This window comes from Macrobrachium rosenbergii, chromosome 50 (genome assembly GCF_040412425.1).
Source record: "Macrobrachium rosenbergii isolate ZJJX-2024 chromosome 50, ASM4041242v1, whole genome shotgun sequence".
Lineage (NCBI taxonomy): Eukaryota > Metazoa > Arthropoda > Malacostraca > Decapoda > Palaemonidae > Macrobrachium > Macrobrachium rosenbergii.
This window is the reverse complement of record NC_089790.1, coordinates 21,404,997-21,423,807: the sequence shown is the minus strand read 5'-3', so window position 1 is coordinate 21,423,807 and position 18,811 is coordinate 21,404,997. Positions and strand designations below refer to the sequence as shown.

Sequence of the window (18,811 nt, the reverse complement as noted above, 5' to 3'; positions counted from 1 at the left end):
ACAGTTTATTATACAGAATAACTTGCATATACAGTATACATGGCAGTGGCCTTCACATAAAAAATAGAGTTGCAGGAATTAAAAAAAAAAATACCTTCGTGGTACAACCAATACTTTGCGTTGTCTAACTGGGCCTTCTCTGATCATGCTTTAGTCTTGTAAATGATTAAAATTGAGCAAACTGTCCTTGATGCACCATAATATTGTAAGATATTTTAAATCTCAAGTAGTTTAGAATGGAATTTGGAGTGGTCTTTTACTTCTGAACTGAACACAGTTGTACAATGAAAGTTCAGAATATTGTAGACATAAATAAGCAAATTCCTTCTTATTTGTTGAATTATCTTATTAAAGACAAAGCTTAGTTAAATGACAGTTGTAGGTGTACTTCCTTGGAGAAACCTGAAGCTTATAATCTTTGGAAAAGGAATAGATCTATCTAATTTTACATGTCATAATCACATATACCCATGCAACACCTATGGCTTAGGGGATTTTCTTTTTCAGCTGAAAATGAATGCAATTTGACTACAGTAGTATGCTGTAAAAGAAACCCATCCTGATATGACTCAGAAACATAGTTGTGGGGCTACTCTTAAATCTGCACTTATTTTGGTGTTGACTCAACAGTTCCTCTTTTGCTTAAACCCGATGGCTGTATCAACCGTTGTTCAAAGATGAGGGCAACCCTTCTGGGTGACTTGTTTGACAGAGACCAGATTAAAGAGACATGCAATATGAGTCACTCCGGTTTTCCAGAAGCTAAACTACCTAGCTTAGCTTTGTAGACTTTAATCTTTTACTCAACTTTGATGCTTACGGAGGTGTAGCCCCAAATGGTATTTTCTCTTTTTTTTGTGAAAACTGCTGATTACTTAGCTTCAAAGTTGTCCTTTAGTTTTCATAAGGTAGCTAGTTCTTTTTGCAGTTGTTGGAGAATGGGTAATGTTATTCCATTAGGTAAAAGTGGTTGGGATAGCTCTAGCTCTGCTGATTACTGCCAGTTTCTGTAACTTCCATATTATGTAACACTTTTGAATGTCTAATGACAAAGCATCCGAATGTCTATGTTGAAATTCTTTGCTCTCTAGTTTGCAGTTTGTGTTCCACAAGGGCCAGGTGCTTGCGATGTCTTCTGTGATTTCCTCTACTGTATGGATGACAAGTAAAAGGAAAAAATAATGTGGCTTTGGGCTAGAGGGTCAATATAAAGAATCTGTAATACTGTGTATATTATGCCATGCAAGGCACACTGTAGGTGGTACCCCTCTGGGGTTCCTATACAAAATGTCAACTATTGTTATTTGAGTTCCTGGCTAGTTGACAAAAGCCTTTCTCATTTATTAACCATGTGGAATTGTTTCTTTGTTAGCTACAACCCATACTTCGTGTTACCTAATGCTGGTGAATTCTTAGTCTGTTATTGAGGCTTAAATACCACTTTCTTATATTAGAATTTTCAATTGGATCTTCTGTTGGATCTCTTGTTTCTTGGCCATCCATCTGACAGAGTAGGTACACTAGTCATTGCCCCTTCTGCTTCTCATGCTTCCCCTATATTTATTAGGAGTGGTTTTACTGTATCTCTATTTTGAGATAAAAAGTTTTCTCCTAATGTATTTTGAGAAATCTAATATCCTGGCCTTGTCTCTAACTGAAAGTACTTTTGGTTCTTTGCCACGTATTGAAGTTCAACGTTAGTCTTGTTTACTGTTCTTATGGATCTGCACTACAGTGTCAGTGATAAGGACACTCATTTTAGTGCTTATTTTAAATTTGCAAGACAATGCAAAACGGAGTAGGGATCACCATCAATAATATAAAGGCACATGACATCATAAAGTAGGATGAATGTGTGAGAGTATAAATGGTTTTAGGAAAGAGTGTAATGTGTGTTTTCTCAGTTTACTACCCATAAATGGAAAACCAGAGGAATGTTTTCAGATGCAGGGGAAAAAGCGCTGTCCTTGTTTTTGCTTGTAATAGGAAATCTGAATAGATGTATAAGGCTTGATAAAGTTGGTTTGAGGATGAGGAAATACAGCATAGCTGGGAGAAACCAAGATAGAAGAAAAACTACTGGAAATTTGCCTGGGCCAAGGACTAAAGATGCTAAATGAAATGTTTAAAGATGCTCAGAGAGGAGTTGAAACATACAAGAGTAGAAAAACTGTAATTCAGATTGATTTCATCATGCAAAGAAGTGCAGAGAACATCCAAGAAAAAGTTTCCACTTTTTTAACAAGTAAGGTACATTATGTTTAAAATACTGTAATATAGACAGCTGCAAGTTCATTTAAAAGCAAGGAATAAAAAGATACACAGACTGTCAGAAGAACGAAGAAATAAAAAAAGGAATATTAAGGAAAAGTGGGTGCAAACCATCGAAAGAAATACCAAAGGCATCAAAATTAAGAGAAGAGCTTTTAAAGCTCTAGCAGGAAACAGTAATGTATACAGGAAGAAGAGAAGGAAGGCCTGAAGGATGCGAGGGGAAAAGTATATAAAATAAAAATGGAAGAGAAAGTAACTGTCATTGGTCACAGTGCAGGCATTGTCTTGTTCTAAATCTTGGTGACATTGCAGACAAACTTGATCTCACAGCCCATTGAAACACTGAGGTAAACGTGAAAGTTACGATTTCTTACTGTCTCATGTTGCAGAAACTCCCTGACACCATTAAATTATTTTTTAAAAGTACATTTTGCTTTACTGAATTATACCTAATCATAGTATTCATTATAATACAGTACATTTATTACTGCATAACGCTGCAAAGTATCTTATATGAGTATGACTTGACTATTTTAACAATCATTACTTCAATATATGAACAGAATAAAAAGAAAGGCAGTAAGTATGCAAAGTTTCCAGTGAATACAGCCCACACTGGTGAAAGGAAAAACAGAAGAAATTTCTGAAGATAAATTGACAAATGTCACACATACTCTGCAAAACTTAATGACATGATATATCATTCTTCAGAGTATCACACATGCTCTTATGCTCATCACCAGTGTAGCCAATATTGCCAGGAAGCGTCATCATTCCAGTTTAGCGATAGAGTTAATACTTTTCCTATGGGGATTAGTTTTATTTGACCTTTTGTAGTTTGATTTTCATCACATTTGTCTAAGAGACCTTGGAATCTATAAAGATCACTGGAATTTTTAATTTACATTTCTGACATTTGACGAAGGTTCATAATGGCCAGTGTACAACACGCAACAGGAAAGTTATCATAAAATTATGTAACCGAATTAGTTATGAATAAACTCTCATTGGATACTCATGCTCAGACATCCGTCCTAACTGAACTTCATTGGCTGTCTATTAAAATAACTGAATATCTAAAATCCCAGTCACAGAAGTGTAATACTGAAAGCAAAACTATATGTAGAAACATAAACAAACAGGGATTAATGGATATAAAATGCAACAAAGGTACTGCATTATGAAATGGCCCTTTGAGTACATGACACCCAAACTATTGAATTAGTTGTCCCAGAAAGTTAAACGAATGTGAAAACTTAATAAGCATTGGAAAAATTGAAAGAAATTCAGTGCTTATTCTAAAATAAGTTACAGTACTGAGTAATGAATTATTAAGGAGCTGTAAGCTGTAACTGACAAATACTTGGGGGACCACCTAACCTAAACAAAGATGATGATACGCCTAAGACAGGTGAGACCATGCAGTTAGGGGAGCTGCCTGTCCTGTGCTTTTGCTATTTTTCAATAATGCTGAGTTGCCTGTCCTGTGCTTTTGCTATCTTTCAATAATACTGTTTCCATATTCTATTCCAAGTTAGACATTTTAACATGGCTGGAAAAATCCAAGTAACCCTTGAATTCATCTAAGAGTCTTAATAGGATATTTTACTAAGTCTTGGTTGTCACAAATGAGAATGCAACTTACTTGCTTATTTGTGCTATCGAGATGGTTTTCACTGGTTGTAGTGTAAGCTTCTCAGTTCTCATTGTGGCCCATGTTGTTAGGTACAGAGAGAGAGAGAGAGAGAGAGAGAGAGAGAGAGAGAGAGATTAAGACATAAATGGTGATGCTCCTTCAGTGCACCTCATGCGGTGCACTGTAGGTATTTACTTAAGGTTCTCTGCAGTGTCCCATCTGCCCCTAGCTGCAACCCCTTTCATTCCTTTTACTGTACCTCCATTCATGTTCTCTTCTCTCTTCCATCTTACTCTCCACCCTCTTCTAACAATTATTTCATAGTGCAACTGCGAGGTTTTCCTCCTGTTACACCTTTCAGACCTTTTTAGTTTCCATTTCAACGGTGAATGACCTCACAGGTCCCAGCGCTTGGCTTTCGGCCTAATTTGTATATTCTATTCTATTCATATACCCAACAAAAAGGATGACCTCATCCTCACACCACCAGAGACACTCTCTCTTTTGCAGATCCTTATAAAATCCACAAAATAATGATTCATATTCTTAACGTCAAATAATGTATATTTTTATTGAGAACTGAAAGGAAACCTGTATGCATAATGTAGTACACTAAACAAGCGAAGCAAATAAGTTGCCTTGGCTCTGGGCTGAAAGCAAAATTGTTTTTGGGGGATCAGAAAGAATTGTTTGGCAGAAAAAATAAAAGGGGGAGCAGATAAAATAAAAAAAAACAATTGACAGAAAGAACACGAAAGCTGCCACCCCTTTCATTCCTTTACTGTGCCTCCGTTTGTATTATCTTTCCGCCATCTTACTTTACAGCCTCTCCTAAAAATTTTTTCATGGTCCAACTGCCAGGTTTTTCTTCAGTTGCACCTTTAAAACCTTTTTAATCTCTATTTCCCTTTCAGCTCTCAATAATCTCATAGGTCCCAGCGCTTGGCATTTGGCCTAAATTTCGTTCCATTCCACAAAGCTTAATAAATGTGAGCTTTGTTCATACATTTAATCAATCAGTTTATTTATTCGAGGGTCTGTTGATGGCAATACTATCCTCATGCCCTATTGAGCTATCAGATGGCTCCGTGCCCTTGCCTTGATTGCGACAAGATTAAGAGGAAGCAGATTCACTTAGGTATGGCCCATAGGGGCCACTTTGCAGTGAGTGAAGCTCCTTTCTAGTAAATGGGAGTATCCCTGTACCTCACCTTAATTTTTCCTAAAGCAGGCTGACCAGACGTAGCAGGCCTATATTGTTGGATTTCAATTCGTATATGTATTTCAAAAGTTGAAAATGTTTGTCTCGATTTAATTTTTTTATTTCTAGGGTGTAAATTAATAGATGGTTGACAATCGCTACCCAAGTCCTATGGGAGCTCGGAGGACGAGAATGCTAGTTTAGGCCCATGTTTGGTGAGGTGACCCAAAGATTACTGATTTCGTCTGAGTAAATGTGGGGAAAAGTAAACTATTACTAACGTGAGCTATAGTCTGTGAGGAAACGGGACTCTCCATTGGCTGTCTCTACGAAGTAATGTCAAAAATAGCATCTACAAGGAAGTGACACCAAGGCCATGTTGCGTCGAAAGCAAAGCTGATGTAATGAAAGCATAAGAGTGGGATCATTTTTCCGATGAATCTCCTTGGGAATTGTTAGAAAGATGAGCCTCCAACATGAGAAAATTCTCCATACTGGAGCTGATATGGACACTGATTTTTCAGTGATTATAAAAACCACATTTCTATCAAGCATATTTCGAAATTTGTAGGCTTATGGAAGAGAGACACTATATTTCTGTTAAGCTAGCGCAGAAATAAGAACATCTTGTCCACCGAACAGCAGTAGCCTTATACACGATAAGAATTCATAGATATTTCTAAATTATTACATTCTTGAGAAAATTCAGTACTCATATAAGATAGCGTCCACCATTTTTTGAAGAACATTTTAAATACACAGTACTTATTCATCCCCTGATGTTCTGCCAGGAAGAAAAGAAAAAATGCCTTAGCTTTCCTACATAAAAAAACAAGAGGAAAGAACAAAGTAAGAAAGGGAGAGATCAAGAAAAATCAGCCGAGTTGCACATCACTTTTCAGCAAGGATTGGTAAGAAAGATAATCAAGTTAGGAGAGGTGGGGAAGAAGCTTGTGGAGAGGGACAGGGCGTGTGGTAGGAGAGAGAGGTACTGGTTCTTTCTCACGGGTTAATTGAATTTCGGGACCTATAAAGCTCTTTCTGCTGCAGGGCCGTGAAGGACTGAGCCTAAGGTGTACATCTGCACCGTAGTTTTTTAGTGAAATCAATTATCCTTCTGACAACATGGGATTTAGAAGCAAAGGCGCTGGAACTATTCTCGAGAATATTCTGCAATGCTAGATAGTTCTAAGTCATGACTCATTCTTGTGTTCTTTATGGACGTACCAGCCTAAGAATGCTATTCTTTAGTTTTTCTTTAATACCATTATATATTGATTTCAGGATGAGACATTTTCTTATCGGCTGTTCAATTTGACTACTTGACTTGAGATTTTACTAAACTTTATTTTATTTTAGAAAGGCAAGTCAGAAATTTATTGTCATCACGTCTGTATACCATGGTACATTCCTGTATGGTCACTGTCTATGGGAGACGGACCATAGCTGTTGTGGTGCCAGTTTGCAGAACATCAATCAGTCAATCGTATCTTGTGTAACGTGAAAGAAAACACGCAATATTTTACCTAGTTATTTTCATATCTCTGGATATTTGTAATGAGAAACAGTAAGAAGTTCCATTGGTAATTTCACGAAATGAACTTAGATTTGACACTTCCGTCAATTTCTTATTTTTTTATAATAATTCCTTGATGTTTTATACCATACTCACCCTTAAATGGAATCTGGTTTATTTGCAACAGCTATGGGAAAAGGTTTCTCAAATATTTGCATGTAATAATTGCAATTATTATTTCTAGTAAATTAGTTCCCTAGCAGTTCCTCTAATTCCTTGAAAAGCCTGTGCGCATCTCTCTCTCTCTCTCTCTCTCTCTCTCTCTCTCTCTCTCTCTCTCGTTATCTCCCACTTCCGTTTCATCATGTTCCCTCCGCCACCCTTTTTTTTTTTTTTTGTAATTTCACTTCCACTAACCTTTGCCTCCTCTGTTTCGTCGAGAGATTTGTGGACACAGGGAGGACACACTAACGCAATTTGTGTTTGTCTTTCGCAAACAATTCCCGTACTTTCGTGTTCTTTCTCTGTCAGTTGTTTTCGATTTTATCTGCTCCCCCCCCCTTTTTTTTTTAATTTTTCCGCCGAGCAATTCTTTCTGACTCCCCAAAAACGATTTTACTTTCAGCTCCGGGGCCGAGGCAAATAATCCTCCCGAGCTCGTAAAGAATTGGGACTTTGTTTTATATATACAGTATATACCTGTATATATATATATATATATATATATATATATATATATATATATATATATATATATATATATATATATGTGTGTATTGTGTATATATATATGTATATATATATATATGATGTGTCAGAAATTTATTTCTGTTACACACATGCTTGTGTGTTGATTATATCTATCATATTTACTCAGAAGGGATAATGCGAATGAAATGTTGTCAGTTGGGTCACTGCTGAGTCGGGAAGTTTGGGAAAACACGATGGTATGCAAGGCAGTTGGCCTGCCCAGGTTCCAACTTCTTTTACGACTTGTGTGGCTTGGTTGGCAGCAGCGTCGTCTTTCAATTAAAAGACCTGGGTTCGATCTTGATGTGAGTCAGAAATTTATCTCTGTTCCACACGTAATTGTGTGTTGATTATTTCTATAATATATAATATATATACACAAATACATACATACACACACACACATATATAATATATATATATATATATATATATATATATATATATATATATATATATATATATATATATATATATAATGTTTCTCTCGAAGTCCAGCATCGCGTTTATTTTATTTTAAAAGATCAGTGTTTGATCTTTGCCAGTTTGATAAGTGTTTGAACTTCGCTGGTTGGATTAGCATTCGAATTTCGTGGTCTGGTAATTGTTTGACCTATGTTAGTTAGATTAGTGCTGGAATTTCCTAATTAGATTAGTGTTTGGCCTATGTCGATTAAATTAATGCTTGAATTTCGTATGTAGATTAATGCTACACCGTTAGCTGCCAGATTTGTGTTTGAACTGATAGACTGAATATCGTGAATGGGAGGAATAGTGATTAGGCAACAAACCCCGATAGTTTACTTATACTGACCGACGCTTCCCCCCATTATGAAGGGTAAAACTTCTAGAGGCGCATATGATCTAATTATGTAAACCAAAATATCTGGTATACGTGGTAAGTAAAATGCACTTCTTTCGTATTTAGTAATTAACATGAAATACCACCTTACATTCGTAAAATTCCGATGTTTTGCAACAGGAACTTCAAAAGTTCAAGCGAAGATGCAGCGCATCATTTTTCATGTATTTATTAACATTTTAATTTATTTTCCTTTTCTAATAAATGATCTCTTCTTTCTCTAATTTTTATAATCTCCTGTTACTTCTTTTAAATGAACACCATTTTCTTTGGAGGTTTGAATTTCAAGGCAAGCGCCGCGGTTGTGGGCTAGTTCCATATTAATAGGGTTCATCTCCTGAATAATAATAATAATAATAATAATAATAATAATAATAATAATAATAATAATAATAATAATAATAATAATAATAATAGCATGAGCCACTGAAATGGTGCAGAAATCCACAGTGGTGTAAATGTACATATATATTTCTAGTATATATTTACATTTACACCACTGGATTTCTTAACCAATAATAATAATAATAATAATAATAATAATAATAATAAATCACGACCTTCCATCAGTAAAATTTCAACGAAACAATTAAAAAAAAAAGCGAAAATAAAATAATTTCATTTCGCCCACTGTATTTCCTCCGCGACGCGAGAGGTTCTTCTTCTTCTCCTTCACGCCTTCCTGAATCTCATTCGTTCTTAAAATCCTTAATGAGGTTTTCTCTCCTCTAATTTACATTTATGCTTTCGCTCTGAATTCTGGAGAGAGAGAGAGAGAGAGAGAGAGAGAGAGATTTTGCATTTTCGAAAATGCATTAAGCCTCTTCAAGAGGCTTTTGAACGAGAAGGGGTCTTTGTCATATGATACCTGTATTACGATTCAAAAATGCTTATGTACAAATGGACTGAATAAAAAGCCTACAAACAAACAAAATGGCCGTATTTTAATGCAAAAATACTTTTGTACAAATGGACTGAACCAATAAACAAAAAAAATAAAATAAAATAAAATAAATAAGGCTACAAACAAACAAAATGGCTGTATTACGATTCGAAAATACTTTTGCACAAATGGACTGAAGAACAACAACAACAACAACAACAACAAAAAAGGGGGCTGTAAACAAACAAAATGACTGTATTATAATGCAAAAATACTTTTGTACAAATAGACTGAACAACAAAAAAGGCTGCAAACAAACTAAATGGCCGTATTTTAATACAAAATTACTTATGTACAAATGGACTAAACAACAACAACAACAAAAAAGGCTACAAACAAACAAAATGGCTGTAATTTAATACAAAATTACCTATGTACAAATGGACTGAACAACAACAACAAAAAAGGCTACAAAGAAAATGGCTGTAATTTCATACAAAATTACTTATGTACAAATGGACTGAACAACAACAACAACAAAAAAAGGCTACAAACAAACAAAATGTCTGTAATTTAATGCAAAATTACCTATGTACAAATGGACTGAACAACAACAACAACAACAACAACAACAAAAGGCTACAAACAAACAAAATGGCTGGCCCCACTCCCTAATTAAGTCTCCAGAAGAATGCGAGAATAATGGGTTTCGTAATTCTTGTCTACATTACACTTTCTCACAGCAGTAAATTCTTCAAATTGAAAATCATATACTAATTTTATATGTGGCAACATCAACATGATTTCAAAGCAGAGTTTATTTTCACACTCTCTTAATTAATGCTCTTAGATGTGTTACTTTAGGAAATGTTTGTTTTTACGTTAGTTTATGAGAATTTGGTTATAAAACCAAGTACTGGGGCACTTTCAGACAGTGAAAATAGAGTTGGAGTGGTTGAACAGCAAGTTGGAAGAAGGGAAGTGGGAACGGAGGTAAAGTAAATGCCTTAAAAAGTGGGTCCAGCTAAGGGCCAAAGGTACCCAGCAAACAACCTTCAGTAATGCCTACAGTGCAACTTCCTCGTTGGGAGAGTGGGTTCCGTTCTCAGCTAGCACTCTGCTGGCCGCGAGTTCGAATCTCCGACCGGCCAATGAAGAATTAGAGGAATTTATTTCTGGTGATAGAAATTGACTTCTCGCTATAATGTGGTTCGGGTTCCACAATAAACTGTAGGTCCCGTTGCTAGGTAACCAATTGGTTCTTAGCCACGTAAAATAAGCCTAATCCTTCGGGCCAGCCCTAGGAGAGCTGTTAATCAGCTCAGTGGTCTGGTTAAACTAAGATATACTTAACCTTTAGCCTACAGTGCACCGCATGAATGCACCGATTGTAGTACCGCCTACCCTACAGGGAAAATGTGAAGGATTTCAGGTTAATGCGTGTTAGAAATAAATCCTTTTTATGCTTCAGAGTATCCATGGAGAGAGAGAGAGAGAGAGAGAGAGAGAGAGAGAGAGATCTAAGTATATACCTTTCCCTTGAGATGGATAAATAGAATAAAAACAGGGATATTCTTTCAATAAACCAAAGATAAAGAATTTTTCCAAGAACTCAACATTTACATCCCCCCACCCCCGTAGGATGCAGTGCCGATAGTACCCCCCCAAGCATTATTTAAGTTTCTTTGCAGCACCCTTTAGGCACCTGGCTGCAATCCCTTTCGTCACCTTTACTGTCCCTCCATTCATATTCTCTCTCTTCCACCTTACTTTCCACCCTCTCCTAACAGTTGTTTCACAGTGCAACTGCGAGGTTTTCCTCCTGTTACACCTTTAAACCCTTTTTACTCGCAAGTGCCCTTTCAGCGCTGGATGACGTCATAGAGCGCTTAGCCTTTGGCCTAAATTTTGTATTCCATTCCGTTCCAACATCTATATCCCCAACCAAACCTCGATGATTGCTGAATATCACAAATTTTTCTTATTTATTGTAGTGTTCATTCTTCATTTCATCATATTTACGAACCCACGCCCCTCTAAAAGGCAAACACACTTTCGTTGAACAAGTAATGCGACACGTTGCTCATTTTCTGCCACACTGCACCCCTTCTGCATCATTTAAAAAAAAAAGCATTCGATATCTTCACCCTCTTTTAATTCACATATCCATTACAGATACAAAGGAAATATTTATCCCCCCTTTTAAGTTGAGCTAATTAATTAAGGTCCCCTTCCTACACGTAAAGTGTAGTACTTGACCTCATAGTGCATTTAAACGTGTCATCCTTTATCATATGAGTTTTTTGTTTGTTTGCAAAAGCCTGGAAGAGAACGGTTAGAAGAGTTGTTTTTCTTTCTTTGTTATTCCTCTTTCATCGTTTATTCTCTACCTTGTTATATCTCTATTTTATACTTGGCTGCTTTCCAAATTAGGACACATAATAATAATAATAATAATAATAATAATAATAATAATAATAATAATAATAATAATAATAATAATAATAATAGCACTTGCCCAGTCCCTAGATTCCTTTGTAGGATCTTGGCCGTCTATTTCTAACATAAAAAAAAAAAATACAAACGATAATTGTTACTAACATCCTCGTACAAAGAACGATAAAAGGTTGTATTGAACGCGCACTGCCCTTTGTACTACAACTCGAAACATTAGCTGAGAACAAAGGCAGAGAAAAAGAACATTAAATTTCAGATTCAAGTTGGTGGGATTACGATCGTGCGCAAGAGGTTCCGCAAAAGTTAATGACAGTAAGAATATCGTCAGGTAGTAAAGAATTACATACTATATTATAGTTGAAAGAAGACTTAACATGAATTGAAGGATAAATTGACAAGAGAATGAAGAGGAGGCAAACTGAACTGTAAAAGCCATAAACCCGGGAAAGCATGCTAACACAGAAGGGTGCTACTTTGGCTTGTTATCTGCGCGTCACCTACTCCGAGGTGCTAGTACTAAACACCGTTGGTAAATGTAAAGCAGACGGCCGCACGAAAATATCGTTTATTAATATAAAATTTGTCGACCACGCAATATAGAAATGGTTGTGTATAATACTTTGATCCCCGAGAGGTTAGTACTAAACACGGCGTCCCAAGGAGCTTCCGCCATGTTTAGTACTATCAAAGGACCTCGAGTCGAACATGAACGCAATAACCGTCACGTGATAACAGTACGCTTAAATTAGCCTCCTCCGGCAACTGACACAGACGATGCCATTGTGTTCGGGGATTCGGATTCCGTATTCAGCCTCAGTCCGCCCACCAATATTTTGAGAGCGGAATCGAGGAAGCCAAATAAATATGAATTGGGGGCCGAGAGATGATAAATGTCGGGGCGCGGAAGGGGGGCAACACATCATTTCGGTAATGTATGGTAAGGATGTTTTATGTACACGAAATCCGCGGTAGGTTGCTAACGAGAGAGAGCTTCATTCACTTCTTAGATGAAAAGGTATTACTGTGCTGACTGTCCCTTTTACCCAGGTATTACTGTGCTGACTGTCCCTTTGTACCAGGTATAACTATGGTGACTGTTCATTTTATCTAGACATTACTGCAGTGACTGTCCCATTTACCCTCCACTAAACTTAAACACACCCCCAGTAAACCTAAACGCACCCACCACTAAACCTAAACACACACATCCACTAAACCTAAATACACCCCCCACTAAACCTAAAACACAAACCTTGGTACAGAATTATTAATCACAGGAAAGTAAAGCATTTTCAATAATATATTTCTATGGCATCGAGTACATGAAATGAGTTATGATAAACCCGTACAGTTCATTTACCACATAAGTTACAAAGGGAAGGGGATGGGGATGGGGGTACGGGTTTGAAACCTACCCTGTTATCTGATTTGGGTTAAATGATGGCCACCTGCCAAATTTTGTCTATATCGGTCAAGCTGTTATCACATAAATTACAAGGGGAAGGGGTATGGGTTTGAAACGACCCTATTTTGTAAGTTGGGTTAAATGATGGCCACTTGCCAAATTTTGCCTAGATCGGTCAAGCGGTTCGGATTTCTATAGCGCACAAAGATACAAGTATACACACATATAAACATTCACTTTTATATAGAAGATATACATAATATATATTATATATACACATATATGTATAATATATATATATATATATATATATATATATATATATATATATGTGTGTGTGTGTGTGTGTGTGTGTGTGTGTGTGTGTGTGACCAGCCGCAGGTGTTAGTACCACAGGTCATCAAATGGCTCATAGTAGGCCTACATTCTACATGCAATGTAGAACAAATTTCTTCAAATGAAATTTCGTACCATATTGTGTTAATAAACCAATATAAACTGCAGTATGTATGAAAAATTATTTACATTGTCATGCATCCACATTATTAAAATAAAACCAATAACAGTCCTGCATTAAATGACAAGATAATTTATCCTGCTGTGAAATGATTCCCAAGAACATGTGCGAATGTAAAATTTTTCTGACGATGATGAAACTGAAGCCATAATTATACTATTACTTATTTATTATTTCCTCTGAATATGATCAAATTACTTAACAACAAAGAAACCAATATAATTAAGGATTCTGGTTCGCAATAAACTACTAAGATTAGTCTAAAAAAAAGAACAGCACTGGCTGTGAAATGATTCCTAAGAACATGTGCGAAAGTAAAATTTTTCCTACGATGATGAAACTGAAGTCATAATTTTATTTTATATTTACTTTTTTTTTATTTCTTATGAACATGATAAAATTACTGAACCACAAAGAAACCAATACAATACAATTAATGATTCTCACTCGCACTAAGCTAAAGATTAGTCTACAAGAAATAAAAAAAAAAACACTTACAACCTTGTATTTTTGAAACGGAAAACGAGCAGCACTGAGTCGACCGTTAGGTTAGTAGTAGTTAAAAGGTCAAACGGGAAACGCCTGTTATATGAAGAAGAAGAAGAAAAAAAAAGGAGCTCTAGGTTAGGAAAACGTACCGGGCAATTTTATAACTTCATTTAATGCTGTTGTTTCTTATGCACACATCTTTGTAAAGGAAAACTTGAATGATGTTGAGTACTTGGGTAACTATGTTAATCTTATCATCATCATTAAAGATATGGGGAACGAAGAGTATTTGGTTAAATAAGCTAAACATTAATTTATCATGCATTCGTGAAAGAAAATGTAAATGATGCATAGTGATTGTGCAACTATAATATAATGGCCATGTACTCGTGATAAAGAAAACGTAATGGACGAACAGTGTTTGGGTAACTAGGCTAATCATTTGAAATAGGATCTTCAGTCTTGGAACGCGCATTCTTGCTTTTTTAAAATTATATCTTTTATGTTGTCCTAATCTTCCTCTCCAAATTCCTCCCTTTTTCCCGTCAATTTATCAATTCAATCACTGTCATTTCATCAATTTCAAGCGCCTCTAGCCCATTTTCTGAACACAATAATAATAATAATAATAATAATAATAATAATAATAATAATAATAATAATAATAATAATAATATCACGCCATCTTGCCCACTAAGGAGACGTTTCTCCTTCTCCCTCGCACACTTCTCCAATAACGTTTCCTCTCCTCCTCATCCTAATCATCAATCCTCTCTTGCAGAGTAAATCACAAGACGCCCTTTCGTTCATTTTTGCTCTTCAGCTAAGAGATCCCCACCATCCTTTCTCTCTCCCTAATCCTGAGTGGTCGTATGTTGTCGTTTCTGTAGACGCCTCTCAATGGCTACAGCGACATTTCTCCGATTACTACTGTTGTTATTTTTAGTTGACACTTCAGGTTTAGCTGATCTTCTTCTTCTCATTTTTCTTACGATTGTAGGGCTACTTTCTTTAGTCATGTTCATTCATCCTCATTTTTGCTTCTTCGTCCGTGGCACTAGGAAAATTTGACATGGCAAATGAAGAATTCAAGAACTGCTGAGTAACGAACTCTCCCTTTATTAGTAACTGACTACAAAGCTTGACAAAAAAAAAAAAAATAATTAAATAAAACATGCGCCGAAGTTTCTTCGGCGCAATTGAGTTTTCTGTACAGCCGCTACAGCGTATAATCAAGGCCACCGAAAATAAATCTATCTTTCGGTGGTCTCGGTGTAATGCTGTATGAGCCGCGGCCCACGAATCTTTAACCACGATCCGGTGGTGGCATGCCCTATATTGTTGCCAGAAGCACGATTATGTCTCACTTTAACCTTAAATAAAATAAAAAACTACAAAGGCTAGAGGGCTGCAATTTGGTATGTTTGATGATTGGAGGGTGGATGATCAACATACCAATTTGCAGCCTTCTAGCCTCAGTAGATTTTAGGGTCTGAGGGCGGACAGAAAAAGTGAGGATTTTTTCAAGTGTCAAAACTTTACTGATCTGTTAACAAGACTTCAGAGCATTGGATGTACGGTTAGCCGATGTGCTATTGATGTACTTTCATTATTATTATTATTATTATTATTATTATTATTATTATTATTATTATACAGAAGATGAACACTATTCATATGGAACAAGCCCACAGGGGACCACTGACTTGAAATTCAAGATTCCAAAGAATATGCCGTTCATTAGAAAGAAGCAGCAGAATGAAATGGGAAATACAGAAAGAAGAGACCACTTATTAAAAAAGAAAGAACAGATTAACAAATTAATAAATAGATAGGGAAAAATGTAAGCAAATTATTAAAATACAAGAACTGTATTAGGGTAGTAATGCACTGCATCTTCGCTTGAACTTCTGAAGTTCCAGCTGCACAACCCCCTCAGGGAGGCTGTTCCAGAGTCCAACGGTGTGAACCAATTCCCATCATTCCAATCGAGAGGTTGCACTGGAATGCAGCTGGCCAAAAGGAGCCAACGTTTCTTGAGAGCGTTCGTTGCATCGAGAAATTTTTCAAAATGTCTCTTTGGCACAGACGGGACCAAGCGCTTATCTGGTAACCAGGCGACCTGACTGAACTGCTTTCATTCTGCTCGCGAATTTTTTGCTACCCGGAAACGAAAGGGACAGAGTGGAAATTCGCTTACCAAGCGATCTCGCTGACTTGCTTGCATTCTGCTTGCCCACAGTTTTTTTTATTCATTTATTCAGCAGATGAAACCTATTCATGTGGAGCAAGCCCAAGGGGCCACTGACTTGAAATTCAAGCTTCCAAAGAATATGTTGGTTTCAACCTCCCACCGCGGAGCCCACGCCGCGGCAGTAAGTGACCATGATGCAGTCTGTGATTTTTCATCGGCCTGGGGGAGGCGCGAACTCATAACATCTGAGTGGCACCCGAAGACACTATAACCACTATACCAGCGACCAGCAAAATTGCCTAGAACTGAGAAAATGTATCCTTCTCAATGTGTTTCCTCTTAAAACTACATAAGACAAGCTGGACCTTCTTAAGAGTTATTACACAGATCAGATATACGGAAAAATGCATACGGGAATCCATTTTCCAGTCAACTGTCATGATGCTGATTGATGAAGTATAAAACCACGATTCTCTCGTTAAGAAAACGAAGTTACGAACAACCATGAAGTATCTTCCCTTTGTGTGTGTGTGTGTGTGTTTAATTTCAAAATAAAACCAGTAAAAAAATGCGCCAAAGTTTCTTCGGTGCAATCGAGTTTTCTGTACAGCAGCTAAAACGTATAATCAAGGCCACCGAAAATAGATTTATCTTTCGGTGGTCTCGGTATAATGCTGTATGAGCGGCGGCCCATGAACTTTAACCACGGCCCGGTGGTGGCCTATCCTATATCGTTGCCAGAAGCACGAGTATGGCTAACTTTAACCTTAAGTAAAATAAAAACTATTGAGGCTAGAGGGCTGGAATTTGGTATGTTTGATGATTGGGTGGATGGTCAACATACCAATTTGCAGCCCTCTAGCCTAAGGAGTTTTTAAGATCTGAAAGGGGACAGAAAAAAGTACGGACCGACAGACAAAGCCGGCACAATAGTTTTCTTTTCAGAAAACTAACCAGTATTTTCACCCCTGCTTGCTGCTGGATATTTGTATTAATAGCAACAGAGAGAAAACGTCTAATTTTTATTTTTTTTTTATTATGCTCCATTATCGTTCGTTTGTTATCAGAGGTCTCCTTTTTTAAGTTGCCCTTATCAACACTTAGTTTCTGATCCTTTTCTCTACCTGATTAAAGGATGCCAGGTGACACAGCCAGTGGGAATTCACGCACAAAGTTTTCTAGGCAAAAGAGAGTGGAATGGGCTTGAATTCCCTTTAGACCCAACAAAAGGAAAATATATTGAAAAAAAAAAAAATTAAAAACTTGAATGAGATTTAAGCTAACGGTACGATGTGTACACCTGTCCAATATATGCAGAGAGAGAGAGAGAGAGAGAGAGAGAGAATTAAACCCTAGCAACATAAGCTTACTAAAGAGGTCCTGAACATCGTAAGGGAAAGCAGTTTAGCCCTTCATAGATACTTCCAATCAAGGGGATGAGTTGAAGGTTTGTTTTTTTACTAAAAAAAAATAAAAAAAAAACACTTCTTGGGTCGTTCTGCTGAGTACTGAAAAGTGAAGAATCAAGAGTGCAAAGAATCACGGACTGAATCTTGCGCTCTCTCAGTTCACACTCTTGCTTAGGTCAGCGAGGGCTCTCGCAAGCACGTGTCTATTCCAAATGAACCCCCTTCCCCCCTCGGCCCCAGTGGCGTCTCCCCCTCCCCCCGCCATAAAAAAAGACCCCAAAAAGGAAGAGAATTTTTGAATGGCGGTCTAATGTGGCGGATAATGCCGATTTCAAGAAATTAATGAAGGACAGCTCATGCGTAAAAGTGAATTTTTGCCTGCCTGATTTCTCCCTTTTATTCTCCTTATTTCTCTCGTAGCTCTGGATAAATTAGACGGGAACGATAAAGAATTCAGGGCGGGGGACGGTATTCCCGAAACGGAAGCTTGGAAGTTTTATATCCTCAAAACATGGGTCTAGTTCTGTTCTGTCGTGTGCAAATAAGCGCTTTTCATACATCGAAATATGAAACATCCTCGTCACTACCGGACAATTGCTTCTCCGTGGCAATGAACTACTAAAAGAAGGACTGTGTAATTACTAACTATCCCAGAACTGTTGTTTTTCTAAGCAGAACTTTATCTAGATTACAAAGATTACTAACCATCCTAGAACTGTCGTTTTTCCAAGCAGAACTCTACCTCGCTTACGGAGATCTTTAACGTCAACATACCAATCCATCTAGTGGGTTCTGCAGACGACGCTCGTAGGCATCTGTATGGTAAACCTGTGACGTTACAACAGCCACCAACCCCCCGCCTTCCAAAGCCACTTAATGGAATGAGGCGATTCGCTGCCACACGACTGAATTATTCAGACGATCTGCAACAGAGGTAGACTCCACCCAGCTTAACAGCCGTTGGAAGTGGGACTCAGCTATTCTGCTGAAAGATGGAGCCCACAGCACTCTCCTCATGCGAATGTTGCAGGCTCTTATGAAAAGGGGGAAGATTAGAAACATGAAGATAATAGAGATAATATACAAGAAAATTAATAAATGGGATGATAACAGAAGGGAAAAGACAAACATGGTAAATACGAAAACTCAAGGATATGACAAGAAACTTTATGTAACAAACAAGGGAAAATGGTCAGGCAACAGTCAACGTTCCTAGAC

The 18,811-nt window shown here is 37.1% G+C and overlaps 2 protein-coding genes across 2 annotated transcripts in view; both read right to left on the bottom strand.

Annotated features, from left to right (window-relative positions):
• RpS21 (ribosomal protein S21) overlaps positions 1 to 18,811 on the bottom strand; it is a 73,267-nt gene that overhangs the window by 34,382 nt on the left and 20,074 nt on the right. The gene's annotated exons all lie outside the window — the stretch shown is intronic.
• LOC136832922 (uncharacterized protein DDB_G0287625-like) overlaps positions 18,567 to 18,811 on the bottom strand; it is a 176,797-nt gene continuing 176,552 nt past the window's right edge. The window contains exon 4 of the mRNA XM_067094581.1: positions 18,567 to 18,626. Coding sequence (XP_066950682.1) covers positions 18,567 to 18,626 — 60 coding nt within the window. The remainder of the gene's footprint in view (positions 18,627 to 18,811) is intronic.